At 30.9% G+C, this 15,586-nt stretch overlaps 1 protein-coding gene across 1 annotated transcript; it reads right to left on the bottom strand.

The window, feature by feature from the left end:
• Positions 1–461: 461 nt before the first annotated feature.
• LOC117168295 (glucose dehydrogenase [FAD, quinone]-like) lies at positions 462–15,311 on the bottom strand. The gene is made up of 5 exons (XM_033353836.1): positions 15,092–15,311; positions 3,420–3,656; positions 3,184–3,339; positions 1,955–2,107; positions 462–1,879 (listed from the first exon to the last, which is right to left on the bottom strand). Exons 2-5 carry the CDS (start codon positions 3,651–3,653, stop codon positions 623–625), a joined length of 1,800 nt encoding a protein of 599 aa, XP_033209727.1. The 5' UTR covers positions 3,654–3,656; positions 15,092–15,311; the 3' UTR covers positions 462–622.
• Between the last annotated feature and the right edge of the window lie 275 nt (positions 15,312–15,586).

The raw sequence follows: 15,586 nt of genomic DNA on the forward strand, positions 1-15,586 counted from the left end.
TCGTTCGTTCTGAACCGCATCCAAAACTTTTTGGTGGTTTGATGGTGGAACTGTTGTTCTTACGAGCAGCCAGGGAAAGGGTTCGTCCGTTCTTGTCGAGCCTCACATGAAAGGATTGGGCTTCATACTCTGAAAGATCTCCCGGTATCCCAGAGTCATCGTTTAAGACACCTCACCCAGGTGCCATTCAGCTTTCAGCATTGTTATTACGTCTCCGCTTAGGGGTTATGTAATTTGGCAATTCTGAATACCTGCAAGATTTACAGAACTTTCTGTATGCTTCACCAAAAATTTCTGTGAGCTTTAAAGAAAATGTTCTTAAATTGGAAATAAAATATAAATATACTATGTAAAGATTACAGAAAATTCTGTATGCTTTACATCGTAAGCTAAGCTGTCACTACTTTAATATGACCCCTGTAAAAGTGGAAGTGATGTAAATAATCGAACTCTTTTGAAACTTTAGATGTTAAATAGCTTTATTCTTGTTACAATCCTAATGAGAAACAAAATCTTCCTTTTTCATAGGAGAAAACTGCATAAAGAGTTAAAATAAAGATTACAGGTATATAATATGAATTAAGTTATTGAAATAAAAAGTGTAATTATACAAATACTTCCATTATCTTCTGCAATTATTTATTTTCCAATCTTCCTTAATCATTTCACCGCCTTTTTCCGCAATCATAATAGTTGCTACAATCGGATTTCCCCTGACAACTGCTGGCATGTTGGAAGCATCAATAACCCTCATTCCATTTACACCATACACCTTTAATCTTGGATCAACAACAGCCCCAGAATCCCTAGTTCCCATTTTACAGGTTCCAACATAATCGGAAGTAAAAGCAGCATATTGTGGAATCATACATTTAAAATAATCATCATTCCCAAACTCAAACTCTTGGCAAGCCTGTATTGGAACTTTGTTAATCTCATACCCACTATCGTTAAAGATTTTAGTATCTGCGAGTTTCAAAACCTCGTGAATACCCTCAATCAAAGCATCTATGTCAGATTCTGCTGCCAAATTTCCAGTGAAAATTGCAGGATTACCCGAAATTGGATACGTATCATTAAGTGTAACGTATCCTCTAATTTTTGGTGTAAGCAAAATTACGGTTACGCTAAAGCTATCGTAATAAACAGACGGTTGATATGGCAATTCATCCGGATGAAATTCAATTTTAATATCAGGTGCGTTTTCATTTTTTTCGAATTTGGTCTTTACAAAAGCCATCGCAGCACTTAAACCTCTTGTAGAATCTGGGCCGGCATGTGTTTTTAAGTAACGCAATACATCCTGTTTCATTTCTTCCAAAGTTGTCAAAGTCGAGTAGTTTTTATTCCGGAAAGAAAAATCAAGTTTTCCAATTTCGATGTGGGTATGCATATTGCGCCCAACTGGTAAGTCTTGGATTAGATCAATGTTATGTTTTTCCAGAATTTCTTTCGGTCCAATTCCAGACAGCATGAGTAATTTTGGAGACTCAATTGTACCTGCCGAAATAATAACTTCTTTCTTGGCATAAGCAATTTCAGACTTTCCATCATATTTATATTCAACACCGAGTGCTTGTTTAGTTTCTGGGTCAATTATCACTCTCGTCACATGAGCTCCCGTTTTTATAAAAAGATTACTTCTCTTGTTCCTGATTGGTCGAATAAAACCTGCATTTGTGCTGACACGAACTCCATTTTTTATAGTCCATTGAGCATTCGAAACTCCTAATTGCGTTTCGCCATTTGGGTCTGTTAATTTGTATCCCAATTCCTGAAAAGCCTCAATTGCTATTTTTGTGTTTACATCTGTATAAGGAAATTTTTGGACACTTTGGTATCCTCCAGTTGCATGGTATTCCGGATTTTCTTCAATTATCTGAAGATTAAAAATCAAGATTTGAGTATAAATTTAAGTATAAATATAAAGTATAATAATATTGAATGTAATTACATCTTTGTCAAGATTATCTTCTGAATATTTGAAGTAAGGCAATACTTCTTCATAACTCCAACCAGTACATCCCATTTTTTCCCAATCGTCAAAATCAACTCTGTTTCCTCTCGCGTATAACATATCGCCAACTGAACTTGATCCTCCCAGTACCTATACATTTATTAGAAAATATTATTATGCACATCTTAAAAAATCTGCTTTATCGATGGATTGAATACTTGACTTTCGAATGTCAATATTTCATGAAAATTTCAAAGATTTTACAAAAAATTTCATAAAGATTTTAAAGACTTTATAAAAAGATTTCAAGAATTCCACAAAAGTATTTTTCAATAACTTTAAAAATTTTACAAGGATCTGAAAGATATCACAAAAATATTTCATAAAATATTTCAAAGATTTCCAAAGATTAAAAAAAATGTCAAAGCTTTCAAACATTTTATAGAAGAACTGCAAAATACTTCACAAAGATTTTAATGATTTTACAATAGTATTTCACAAAATATTTCATAAGATTTCACAAATATTCTAATAATTTCCCAAAAATTTTTATCATTTTGCAAAGATTTGAAAAAAATTAATTTTAAAGATTTCACAGATATTAAAGATTTTAGAAAACTTTACAAATATTTCGATTATTTCCTAACTCTCACAGTGTGATTTCCAAAGAATTCACAAGAATTTTAAAAATTCTAAAAATTTCAACAGAGTTAAAAAATATTTTTTAAATTTTTTATAAAAAATTCAAATATTTCTCTATGATTTCAAAAGATGTCACGAGGATTTCAAAGATTTCACAATAAGATTTTGGAGCATTCAAAAATATTTAACAAAGATTTTAAACAATTCAAATGACTGCATATAGATTTTAAAAAGATTGTAAATAATTTAAAACCAAATATTTGAAAAATTTCAAAGATTTTACACATTTTTAGAATTATTTTAAAGAATTAAAAAAAAAATGTTCAAATATATATCAAAGATTTTTAAAGATTTACAAAGATTTTAAATATTTCATGGATATTAAAGGTTTCATAAGATTTCACAAATATTTCACGAAAAAATCAAAGATTTCAGAAGGTTTCTAGATTATCAACTGTAGACATAACATAGACTATATATCAGATTTAATTCTTTTTTATCTTTTTGAATCTTTTTTCTTGGTGTTATCGACTGATAATAAGTGGTTGATAAATTTTCTTTAAAAATTTTAAAAAATAACTTAACTTTCCCCTAGATACTGAGCAGGGTTGCATTTTGCATGCGATGGTGTCTGGCTGTATGTCATATTTGTGCATGATATTACTTCCGGGTAAGAGTCCAATGAAAGCTGGCACCTCAACCACTTGTGGTTCCTCTATACCTTGCTCCAATAAAAGTACCTAAGATAATTTAAAACGTATTAAAATCAAAAATAATGTTTTCAGTTAGTAAATCATTTCCTTTTTGCAATTTAACTTACCTTCCAGCTTTTAATTTTGCTCAATCGATTTGTAACAACACATCCGGCTGTACCACCACCAACGACAATGAAATCATATTCTTTTGGTTCAGCATTTTGCTTATGACTTTTGTCTCTTGAGTCTGAAAATAAATTAGCAACAAACGCCAAAAAAAGAATTTGTGATGATGAACAAGACGATCCATTTGGTTCCGTAGCACATATTGCGGGAAGATTTTCTGGTATCCACGACATAATCTAAAAAAAATTGTACATTATAAAAAACATATTTTATCTTGCCTTGTTGCGATCATGTTTTGCAGCATACAAATTTTGATATAATAGAATAAATGTATACAATAAAAATTTCTTCAAATACTAAACGAGATGCTTTATTTAAATGTTATTATTTAAAAATTTTTTGCCATTATTCAGATATATATATATATATATGTATGTGTCAATGACTTACAAAACGTACAAAGGTCAGTACCAAAAACGATGTATTGTCACGAGTTTAAGATTGCTTACTAAAGAGCTTCAAATTGTAGAAGGCAGAAAAGCATCCATAAAAGTATTACGAGTCTTATGAAGACGATTTTATCAGAAAGATTTCACTTAATTGCTAGTACGGATTTCTCTCGCTTTGGTACAACGATACTTATTCCAATAGGTATGACAAATAACCGATTCGTGAAATAGATCGTCACATAAATCGTGTAAAACGACAATAAAGTTTTTTTTAACAATAAGTCATATTTAATTTTTAATAATTCGTCCTAAGAACTCAATTATCAGCCTCTGAAAATATACACTTGCATTTGAAATGCATAGCCTCAGACAATGCTTCCATCAAATTTACATTTAGTCAAGAAGCAACTATGATCTGCTTTGTCAGATTCAACTAAAAAAATTGACAGAGGGTAGTTGATTACAAATATTTTTATCTAAAACCTCTTTGAGATTTGGGTCTTGTCAAGAAATCAAAATCTTCTTAAAAAATGATTCTCTGCGTTTGCGGCGTACTTGAATGGATTGTACTAGCTAACCCTCAACTGACTTTCCCTGTTGGTATAATCTTTCAAATTTTGAATAATATTCTCCTTTGAAGTTTTTGTGGTCTCAAACATCTAGGAATTTTAAAAAACACGTAGTAAAGTATTTTCACATAACTCTTCCTTTCTTGCACATTGATCTAAATGTACAGTAAAGTTTTTCAAAAGTAATTATTAAAGCACGTGGTTTCATTATTGAAAACTCTTCTGTCACACATTCAGGAAAAATTGGATAAATTTTTATGCGTGTTAAGTAATGTTTGCAAATGTAAAGTCAAGCAAACTTTAAATTATGCAATGACAATAATTCCCTCAAAATCGGTTACAGAATGATAAATTTCGGTTATTCTGTCTAGGTAAAAAATGTATTATTTACTTAAAGGTTTGGTAAAGTTTTAAATGGATTCTAGAGAAAAATTAATTTTGGTTGTGTTATAATCTCCTGCATACTTTATGTAAGTTTGTCCACTGTAAGCGAGCTTTTCATTTTTTTACGTTAGACTTTATTCGACAGTTTGGTAAAGCGATAGCCACGCAATATCTTCCATGCCTCCACAATCTTTCAGGATCGTATGCAAGTACTGAGCACCTCGAAGATATTCACCAATTTTCTAATTTGGAAAAAGGTGTTGAATTTTTAAATTATTTACAGTCCTCATTGTCGTTTTTTATTCATTGATAAATATTAATTTGTAAAATTGCAAAATAAAATAAGATTTCATTAAAACTGAAAATTAAGAATGTAATTACAATGAATCAAAGTTGACACCCCTGATACAAACCTGAGTGCTGCGATTGTACTGGTTTTTGTCATGTTAGAGGTTTTCCTACTAAATTTTTAGCTTTTTCTTCCGTTCAGTGGGATGCAAAAATTGTTTTCCCCCCAATTAGTAGTAAAAACTGGGTTTAATTGATTTATGAGAAAATTTATTATTTGTAATAAATGAAAGAAATTGTTCAGTAAAATAAATTCTTTATATTCCTAAAACCTTATATCCTCGTGATCATCACTTTTTCGTACCTTATTCCTCTTTGAAATTAAAAATTGCAATTAAAAATTTTAATTGTTGATATCTTGAATAGTTTAAAAATTGTAGGTATTGAGTGTGATGAATGAAAATTCATGAATGTCATAAATGATCAAATTTCAAAAACTATTCTAGATATCGACAAAATTTACAGCGTGTATTGGTAATATGTTTGCAAAATTCTCAGTAAAATACGTAATAATCAGTTGAATTAATAAGGCTGCAAAGGTAAAAAATTAAATTTTTGACAATTACTCAACAATTATAAATTTTGTATTCATGAGAATAAAATATATTTCTATAAAATCTTACAGAAAATGTAGTATTGGCGAAGTCCAATGAATCTAGCCACTTCTTCGATTTAGAATTGAAATGGTAAAATCAAAATTTTAGTTGAATAATACGCTACCATTCGATTGAATTGAAAAATAAATCAATCTAATTAATTATTAGCAAAAGTTACTCAGACAAATTAATTGAATTTTTTATATTTTGCAAATTGGTACTGATTCATTTTGGAAGAATTAGAATTTAAAACTTGACTTATTATCTTTAAAATCATTCAAATTTAAGCATTTTTATTTATACATCTTTAAAATTGAAAAGTTTTTAATTTCTCAAATTAAACGTTAAAAATTATGCAAGTTTCACCATTAAAACAGTTTCAATTCTGATGATACACAATAAAAATATCTTCAATTTGGAAGATATAGAGTTAAAAATTTAACTCTAGATCCTCAAAATTATCCAGCATTTTTATTTATACATTTTTAATATTGTAAAGTGTTTAATTATTATTATTTAAAATTGAATTATGTAAAAAAAACATTAGAAACTACAAAACTTACGAAACTTACGAAATTTTACTGGCGATTTTAAACGAAAATGCTTTGTTTATCGATTATTAGAAAAAATTAAAATGATGAAAAATCTCTCAAGGCCCACGAAACATCGTGGGGCAAAAACAGCATCCTCCTGGGGCTAAGTCAACACTTGACCATAATGTTTAAAGAAAAAAAAGATTAGATTTTTTAAATATTTATTATTGTATAACCAACTAAGTTCTCGGTACAACAATACCTAATACGTTCTCAAACGAAACTTCTTTAAATTAAAAAAAAACAACTTGAAAAGAAATTGTCGGCTTGGCCTCAATCTTTTCGGAAAAGTTTAAAAATTTAGTTGGAAAGTAAATTTTTTGTTGAAAATTCATATTTTCGGTTTGAAAATGCAACTTTTGCATTCAAGTTCACAAGGCGGTGACATTACCTTAAAAATTGATATTTACAGAAAAAGTAGGATCAGCGAAGTCCAATGAATCTAGCCACTCCTTCGATTTAGAATTTAAATGGTAAAATCCAAATTGTAGTTAAATAATACGGTACCATTTAATTGAATTGGCCAATAAATGAATTTGATTAATTATTAGCAATAATTACTCTTTATTAATACAATTAATAATATAATTACTCTTTATTGATTAATCTTTAAAATTAAAAAGTTTTTAATTTTTTAAATTAAACGCTCAAAATAATGAAAGTTTCACCATTACAACGGTTTCAATTCTGATGATACACAAGAAAAATTTCTTTAATTTGGAAGATGTCGAGTTGAAAACTTAAGTTTATATCTTCAAAATTATCCAGCATTTTTATGTGCAGTTTCAATATTGTAGAGTACTTAATTGTGAGTATTAAAAATTAAATTATGCAAAAAAACATTCGAAACTTCATGATAAATAGCACATATTAAAAATTAAAATATCTTTAATTGCAAATCTTGAATAAAGACTTATTCCAAGAAAAGATATTCCATATGTCCCGATTTTACCCAACTGAGTCTGGTAAAGTTTCTCGAATTATTTTTCTCCGTGAAGGGCTACAAATTGGGACTCAAAATTAAAAAGTACCTTCTTGGTTAAGAATGAATATAATTAAAAATATAATTTAAAAAAGGTTTTTTTTCTTCAAGGTGCTTCATGCTCTTTCTGCTGTACATAAGGATCATTGATGACTTGAAAAAATGTTTAAACCCCGGGAAATAACCAGAGATTTCTTTCTGTCTTTAGACTAATTGATCAATCTCCTCTTCCTGCTATTTTTACCTTTGCTTCCTTTTTATCCATATTGTTATTACTTTATCCTTCCACTAATGTCACAATCATGAGAAAGTGATATGCAGATATTAACTTATTAATTTATTAACTCTTCCCCTTCTATCTGTATTCTGACATTCTTAACTTACGTTCTTTTTTTCTTACTACTTGCTTCTTCCGCTATTTTCCATAACTTATACGGCATATACCTTTCTACCTATATATTAGATTATCCTCTAATCTTTACGAGCTTTCATATAACGCCCTCTTCTTTGTCATCCCTTCCCTGTTATGTTCCTATTTTTTTAGTTTCACTAGTACCATTTTTCTACTCTTCGCGTTGCCTTTTCTACAATTCGTAGTTCCTCTATCTCTATCTTAGCATAAATCCCTTTTAGTACTTCTACCACTTCATTCCTTCAGCTTCTTTCCCTCCAATCTTAAACCCTTTATCATTATGTTTCTTTTTCCCTTATCTTTCACTTTCCTTTACATTTTTCATTCTAATTCGCTTAGCCAGTCCCTCTCCTTTTCCACACTCTCTTTACCAGAAAACTCCCGATTTGAGTTTTCTATCGTTGGTATCGTCCTTTCAAACTGAGCTACCTTTTAGTAGGCTCTTTCTGCTTTGCTAATCTTTGTTGTAAGGTCTGAATCCTTTATTCTAAATTTTCTATATTTTCTTCCGATTTTCTTGCCTTCTTTCTTCGTTCAGCCATTTCTTTCCTAATTTCTTGTTTTATTTCCTCACCTCTTTCGCCCAGTCGATTGAACACTTACACAACACTTTTTTGTCCTAGTCCGCTTCTTCTTTGCTTTCGCTGTCTCCGTTATTAAAAAAAAATAAAAAAGCGCTTTATAATTATATTTTCATATATAACTATAGGGATTAACCCCTCTCCCTCCTGTTTCGGGTAAACAAACATAGGTTTAAAAAAATATGGGTCAATGCTCTAAAATGATCTTTTTCATAAATATATATGATGAAAAATTTAGGTCTGCGTTTTTTGTTGTTGTAAAATATTGAATATTGTTCTACCTGTTTTAGAAACACACATATAAGGAAGGTCGCAAATTTAAGTGTACTTTTTTACTGCGGTGAAAAGATGCAGTAATATCACATGGGATAGTAGTATGGTAATAGTAATATGACTTATATTTTTGTTTAATATGGTATACTTAGTACAATATTATATACTATCTTTTCTCAAAGCACATACAAAATTAAGTCAATGTTTTTGGTTTTGGGAGTGCCTTGAATGAAATATTGTTCTATCTTTTTCAAAATCATGGAAACAAGTTAGTTATTTGTATTTTATGTTGGTTACGAGACCTTTTTATAATATAAAGAGAAAAGAGATATGAATATCAATACAAAGTATATACATTAGATTGTGTTAAGTATTAAATATTCTTGACATTTCTAAAAGATGATTTTTATTTATGTATAATTTTATCAAATAAGTAATTAAATTATGAGGTTAAATTTTCTCTGATTAATTGTCAAATAATTTTCTGGAGAATATAGAAGACATGTGCCACTATTTGGATTTTAACCGGGAACACCACTATTCACGATTGGAGCGTGAACAAATATATCGCCGAAGTCACGCATATATTTTATCGTTTCTCCTATATCCACAGGATGATGCATGTCGGCATCTTTGTACCTGGGAATTTGTAAAGACTAATTCTATTCTGAATGAGATCACCGAGTCTGGAATAATTTTTTAAAATAATAAGTGTAATGTGATAAAAAAACATCCAAGATGCAAAAAATTCCGCTAAGTAAAAATGTATCAGTACAATCAACAAAGTTTGTGAAATCAAAGTTTGCCAAGTAATTACGATAGATATCTAAATTTTTTAATTTCATTGATTAATCAAATTACAGAAATTTTAAGAATGTTTTAAAGCAGTGGCACCAATCCTATGCGAAACTGTTCGGGCGGATCTACTTCAGGCAGCCCCCCCCCTGCTTGAGAAAAAATTTGAATATAAAAAAGTATCAGCGATAAAATTACATTGCAAATAATTTAAAATTGAAACTGTAATATACTACAGTAGACTCTACGACACTTCTCGTTTTCGGGGCTGTAGGGGAAGCGAACACGAAGTGTCAGAATACCCTCCCTTACGACACGCGAGAGCCACGTAACGCGCGCGCGAATTCAAACGCTTTCAAGCGCCGTACAGCTTTTTCAAGTATGTTCGGTGAAAGGAAACCTTCCCTTCAGTGGCATCGAAACGAAAATATGTTTGGGGGGAAATTTATTTAATTATGAATTTCGCGAGACTCATAATTAAAAATTTGAAATTTCAATTTAATTGGATCTTCAAGAAGATAATTGTTAACATCAGAACGCTAATTTTTGAAATTTCAAGAATAATTACCGATGCAAAGTTTGAAATTTTTTGGGTACTTTTTCTCCTTCTTGAATTGCTTTAAGGATACTTGATTTTGTTCCAGCAATGAGCCATTCAGTTTTTTAACGTATTTTTGTTGGCGTCTCTACTGAATTTCTATTTTTAAAATTGTCACAATATAAGTTAAAGTTTGTGGTAAACAGTTCGACAAAACAGAAGGTAGCCTTGTTAGGAGTGAAATGAGACAAGGAGTGGAGGCGAGCGAACGAAGGAGAAATCGGAAAACGAGAAATATCTCAGAGAGAGGTGTCGTAGAGTCTACTGTATTTCGCATAAATATTAAATACTTAAATTATTAGGACTTGAATGATTTATTTTTATCAGTTATTCAAAAATTTCTTAGGGTTCTACTCAGCGGCACTAGCCCCGAGAAGTATAAACTTCTACTGAGGGGTAAAAATTTCCTACAGTGGTAGGAGGGTGAATCGAGAATATCTTAAATATTACTTAATTGAATCATTGTGATTTTACAAATTTTTGAAAAACTTTCAATGTTTTTAAAATATTAAGAAACAGCGTTTATTCATTATTTAGTTTTTATTATTATAATATTGTAAAATATAGAGATCGAAATAAGGAAAATTTTTAAATGTTTCGAAAGTTATATGAAAATCTCAAAATAATTAAAATTAATATTAAAGGTTGAAAAATTATTTATGTATTCGAGCACATGACTGGCCTGATAAGTTAGATAAATTTGTATTGGATTTCTAAAAAAATGTTTAGGCAAAATTTATTAATCAATCTTTTTCTACGATTCATTTGCTGTAATCAACAAAATTAATAGGGATACGTGCTTGAATCACTTATAATTGCTAATTTGAAAAAAATTATTAGTTTTCAACTCTGATATACATTTTCTCCAAATGGAATTTTTTGTACCCGTTTTATTTATGCTGGTATACAGCAAAGAGATATATTAGACCCATTCTTTTTTATACTTTTAAAAATTCAAAAATACTTACGAAATGGTGCTCTCATATGTAATATTCGCGAAGCTGTTGATAAATATAAATATAATTGTGCAAATTATGGATTCGTGCACGTTCTGTTTTATTTTACTTTCTTTACTTTATTATTTCCCCTTATTTTTCGTGAACTTGGTGAGATTATTATTATTAATAAAAAGATAAATTTTACCAAACTACCTGACGGACTTTTATTTCACAAACTACGTTGATTCTACTGAAAACTTTTCACTTGACGAAATTTTTTACATTGTAGATATTTTTTGTGAAAATAACTTTCTTCCCTAAAGTTACTGGAAGGTTACCAAGATGTTGCAAATAGTAGATTTAAAATGCTAAGGGGAAGAATAAAAAGGCAGAGCAATGGGAGGAATTGTCATAGGAGGAAGGAACGAATGGATAGCAGAAGAGGTTAAGAAAAAGATCAAAGAAAAAAGATAAGAATTAATAGTAAAACTGGTTAAGAGGGAGCGAGAGAGGTGGAAGATAGTGGTAGTGTATGTGAACGTGGATATGCAGGAAAACTCAGAGGAGATGAAAGAACTTGTGGAAGGAAATAAAAAAGAGATTACGCTTATAGTAGAGGGCGATTCCAATGCGTGAGCAGGAGATAGAGGAGGAAGGGAATGGATAGGGGAGCGAGGAAGAACATCTAAAGGCAAGATACTGAATGGGGAGGAAAATAATTTCTTAAGGAACTTGATGGATATGGGATAGTTTATCTTAAACTAAAATATAGAGGAGGACAAGGAAGAAAAATAAACAAGCTCTGGTGGACAAAGGAGAACGGTAACTGATTATGTAATAGGGGACGATGAGATAAAAAAGGTTAAGAAACTAGAAATAGGAGATTATATAGATTCGGATCAATTTGCAATAATAGTGACATTAGACAAAGATCAGTATTATTAAAATATGAGATGGAAATGCAAACGGGGAGATGGAAATAATGATACGAGACATAAAAAGATGATTAGGGTGCACACGCAAAAAAGGAGTCAGTTAAGAAGGAAGAAAAGTGGATAGCATGAGGCATGTGAAGGGAAGAAGAAGGACGTCAGAGAGGTTAGAGAGGAATGAATAAAATGGAGAAAAGGAAAAAGTAGTAAAGAATTTCGAAGAAAAATGAAGGATTATACTGAGTTGTGTGATCGAAAGAAAGAGGAGGAAAATAAAAGGTTTAAAGAAGAGGGGAGAAGGCTAGAAGGAATAGAGATGAAAGTTAGGAAAAGAGAGAAATGTAACAGGAAATGAGAAGAGGATGAGGAAATAACAATGGAAAAATAGTGAAGGTATTAGGAATAATAAAGGATGGAAAGACACCTGGTATAGATGAGATTCCAAATGATTTCTGAAAATATAAGTGGGACAGAATTAAAAAAATGGGCATAGATAATGTGCAATAGAGTATAAAGAGGAGAAAAGTAGCCACAGTTATAGATAGAAGGAGTAGTGGCACCCATATTAAAGAAAGACATAGGAGAGGAGGTTGATAATTATAGTCGCGTGACGCTGACGCAAAAATTGTTTAATGTACATATATGTAACTGTTTTGTCAGATAGATTAAAAAAAAAGTTAAAGAAGAAAAGATACAGCCACAGAATCAAGTAGGGGTTAGAAAATAAATGGGAGTCATATACAACATACCTATATGTTCTGAATTATCTGTCAAATAAAAGGATGAAAAGAGAGCAAGGGGAAATAATAGCAATATTCGTTGACTTAAAGGCGGTCTTTAAATCCTGGTAATATGTCAGGATAGAAAAAGTTATGGTGAGGAAGGGTATACGAAAGGGTTCGATGAAGAAAGGATTAAAAAATTGCAAAGAGACAAAAAGCAGGGTAAATTTAGGAGAGAAACTAGGAGATAGTTTCTGGTCAATGAGAGGAGTAAGACAAAAATGCCCTCTGAGCCCACTTTTACGTAATATATTATTCTCAGACTTAAAAGTAGAAATGAGTAGAAAATAATGGCGAGGAGCTAAGGTGGCAGAAAGAAAGATATATATACTGGCATACGCGGACGATTTAGTGTTGATGGCAGAGGATGAAGAAGCGATAGCGGGCTTAGTTAGAAGATTGGAGAAATACTTATATGGGGAAAAGTTGAATGGGAGATGGAAGGGAGTAAAGTTAGAAGAAGTAAAGGTGTTTATGCATTTGGGATATACCTTGCAAACAAATGGAGAAATCAGAACACATATATGTAAGAAAGAGGATTTTAAAAAAGCGGCGGGGTACTGAAACTTATATAAGGAATAATAGAAAGAAGGTTGAAAAAAGATTGCAGAAGGAGAATGTGGTTATTTGACACGCTTGTATGGATAGTGTTAGCACATATTTTAAAAGAAGTAAAGCAAAAGAATAAATTAAGTATTAGAACTGGAAAGAGGAGATGGCAGTTTAAGACGAAGCTACATGAAGGGAAAGGGAGGGAAGTGAGGGAAAAAGTGTTTGAAGAAGGTGAAAGAAAGGAGAGGGAGGGTGATAGAACCAATAAGATAAGGGAAAAAAGGAGAGAGTTATTTAGCGCTAGAGATATAGAAGATGGGAATAAAATGAACTATAAACATTTGGAAAGGAAGGCCAGAAAAGGAAAATTGATGGAAATATAGGGCATAAGTCAGAAATAAAAATGTGACAAATTGTATAAGATGATAAAAAAGGCAGAAGCACAAAAATATTCAGAATTGGGATGGGGAAAAAATAGACCAAAAATAACAGGATTCAGATTGGTAAATGAGTTAAGGAAAGAGATGTATTGGAGAAAGAAAGAAAAGAAAGTGCAAAGTATGTGAATGGGAGGAGAAAACGTGCTCCCATATATGGGAAGGATGTAGGAGAGGAATGGAAGATAAAAAAGCTGGGATTCAAGAGTTTTAAGGGGCCACAGGAGCCATAGGGGCGATTACAAGTAATTGTAATTGATTTTAAGTAAGTAGTATAAGTGAAGATAAAGGAAATGGAAGTCGCTTAGATTAGAGGCAAAAAAAATATCTATACACTGCCATGCAAAAGTTTTAGACGACCTCTTTTGTTATGACTGAATAAATTCTCTTAATTTTAATTATTCCAGAGCTAAAAAAATTTCTCTTTAAAAGGTTGATTGTTTTCGAACTTCTGTATAAAATAAATCCAGGTTGAAGCCAATTTTTCTAGTTCTTAAGTAACTATTGCGAAAATAGTATAAATTTCAATGTCTTCTTAAATTTTCCATAACTTCCGAAGTATTACAAAAATATATATGAAACATATAATCATGAAGTTTCTATGTAAGTGCCTCAAAATATATATTTATTTAATTTATATTCTGATTTGCCTACAGATAAGATTTTTTCAAATTCTTCCAACTTTTTTATTATAACTTCAAGTTCTTGCAATACGAAAAGAAATTTTTTAAAATTTATATTTGTAAGCAATTGTGCTACAATAAAAAATAGCTTTAAAATTTTTTAATTATTTCGGAAGTTATTGAAAATTTAAGAAAAAATTGAAATTTATACTATTTTGCAATATCTATTCAAAAACTAGACAAATTGGCTGCACCCTGGGCTTATTTTATATAGAATTTTAAAAAGAATTTTTTTTAGCTCTGGTATAATTAAAATTCGGAGAATTTATTTAGTCATAAAAAAGAGGTGGCCTCAAACTTTTGCACGGCAGTGTAAGCACACTGGAACCGCGCTTTAACGAAACCTGATACACTGGATCAGATGGTCCACGGAGGCAAGGGAGATGCGCTTGCAAGGTCAGCGGAGCTACGCAGTTTACGGTTCGGTACTATAAGAAGCCACAAGCAAAAAAATAAGAACGGTTCGGATAAATCCGATGACCGTGAAAAAAATTGACTGTACCCCCGAAAGCCCTGGTAAATCGCGGTCCTAGTGCAACGGTTATTTAATAGTATAAGTAGATTAAGATGCGGACGCGCTCTCACTCACTCACTCTCTTACTTTCGATCACTCGCCCACTAGTTCGAAAATAGAATAGCGCTTATTGATATAAAATTTATAAATATTTGTAAATATTTGTAAATAGTAACGATAAGATGATATAAAATATGTATAGGTTTTTGTAAAAGAAAGACATCACATAGTTATTTCAAAAGAAGTAACTTACCCAACCCTGTATCCGGTAAGCTCCAGGATAGAGAAAAAAACCTACTGCACCTTATAAATAATATAATAGGATTAAACAAAACGATTAGTTCGAAGGCAAATTCACTATTAAATAGAGTTTTTGTATAAAACCGTTCCTTTTATAGAATTTTTCACATTCCTCGTAAACATGTACGAGCACGTTTCGTGTAAAAAAGAACATAAAAAATTTATTTTATGAACTGAATGATATGCTTGTTGTAAAAATGAGGAATGACACGTTTTCATGATTAGTTTAAACTATAAGTAAAAATGATGCGTCATAGAAAATAGATAAAAGACTGCGTCGCCACTCGAACGACTGCTTTTCGCCTTGGGGACTCTTTAACATTCTTTATGATAATTGTAGATCCAGAAAAAATTTTTTTACGCTCTTTCATTGTTATTTTAGAGAGAAGATGATCAAGCAAAGTTTCAGTTCGTTCCGTTTCCTTCCCTAAAGCAAGCAGTTGTTAAC

This window comes from Belonocnema kinseyi, chromosome 1 (genome assembly GCF_010883055.1).
Source record: "Belonocnema kinseyi isolate 2016_QV_RU_SX_M_011 chromosome 1, B_treatae_v1, whole genome shotgun sequence".
Lineage (NCBI taxonomy): Eukaryota > Metazoa > Arthropoda > Insecta > Hymenoptera > Cynipidae > Belonocnema > Belonocnema kinseyi.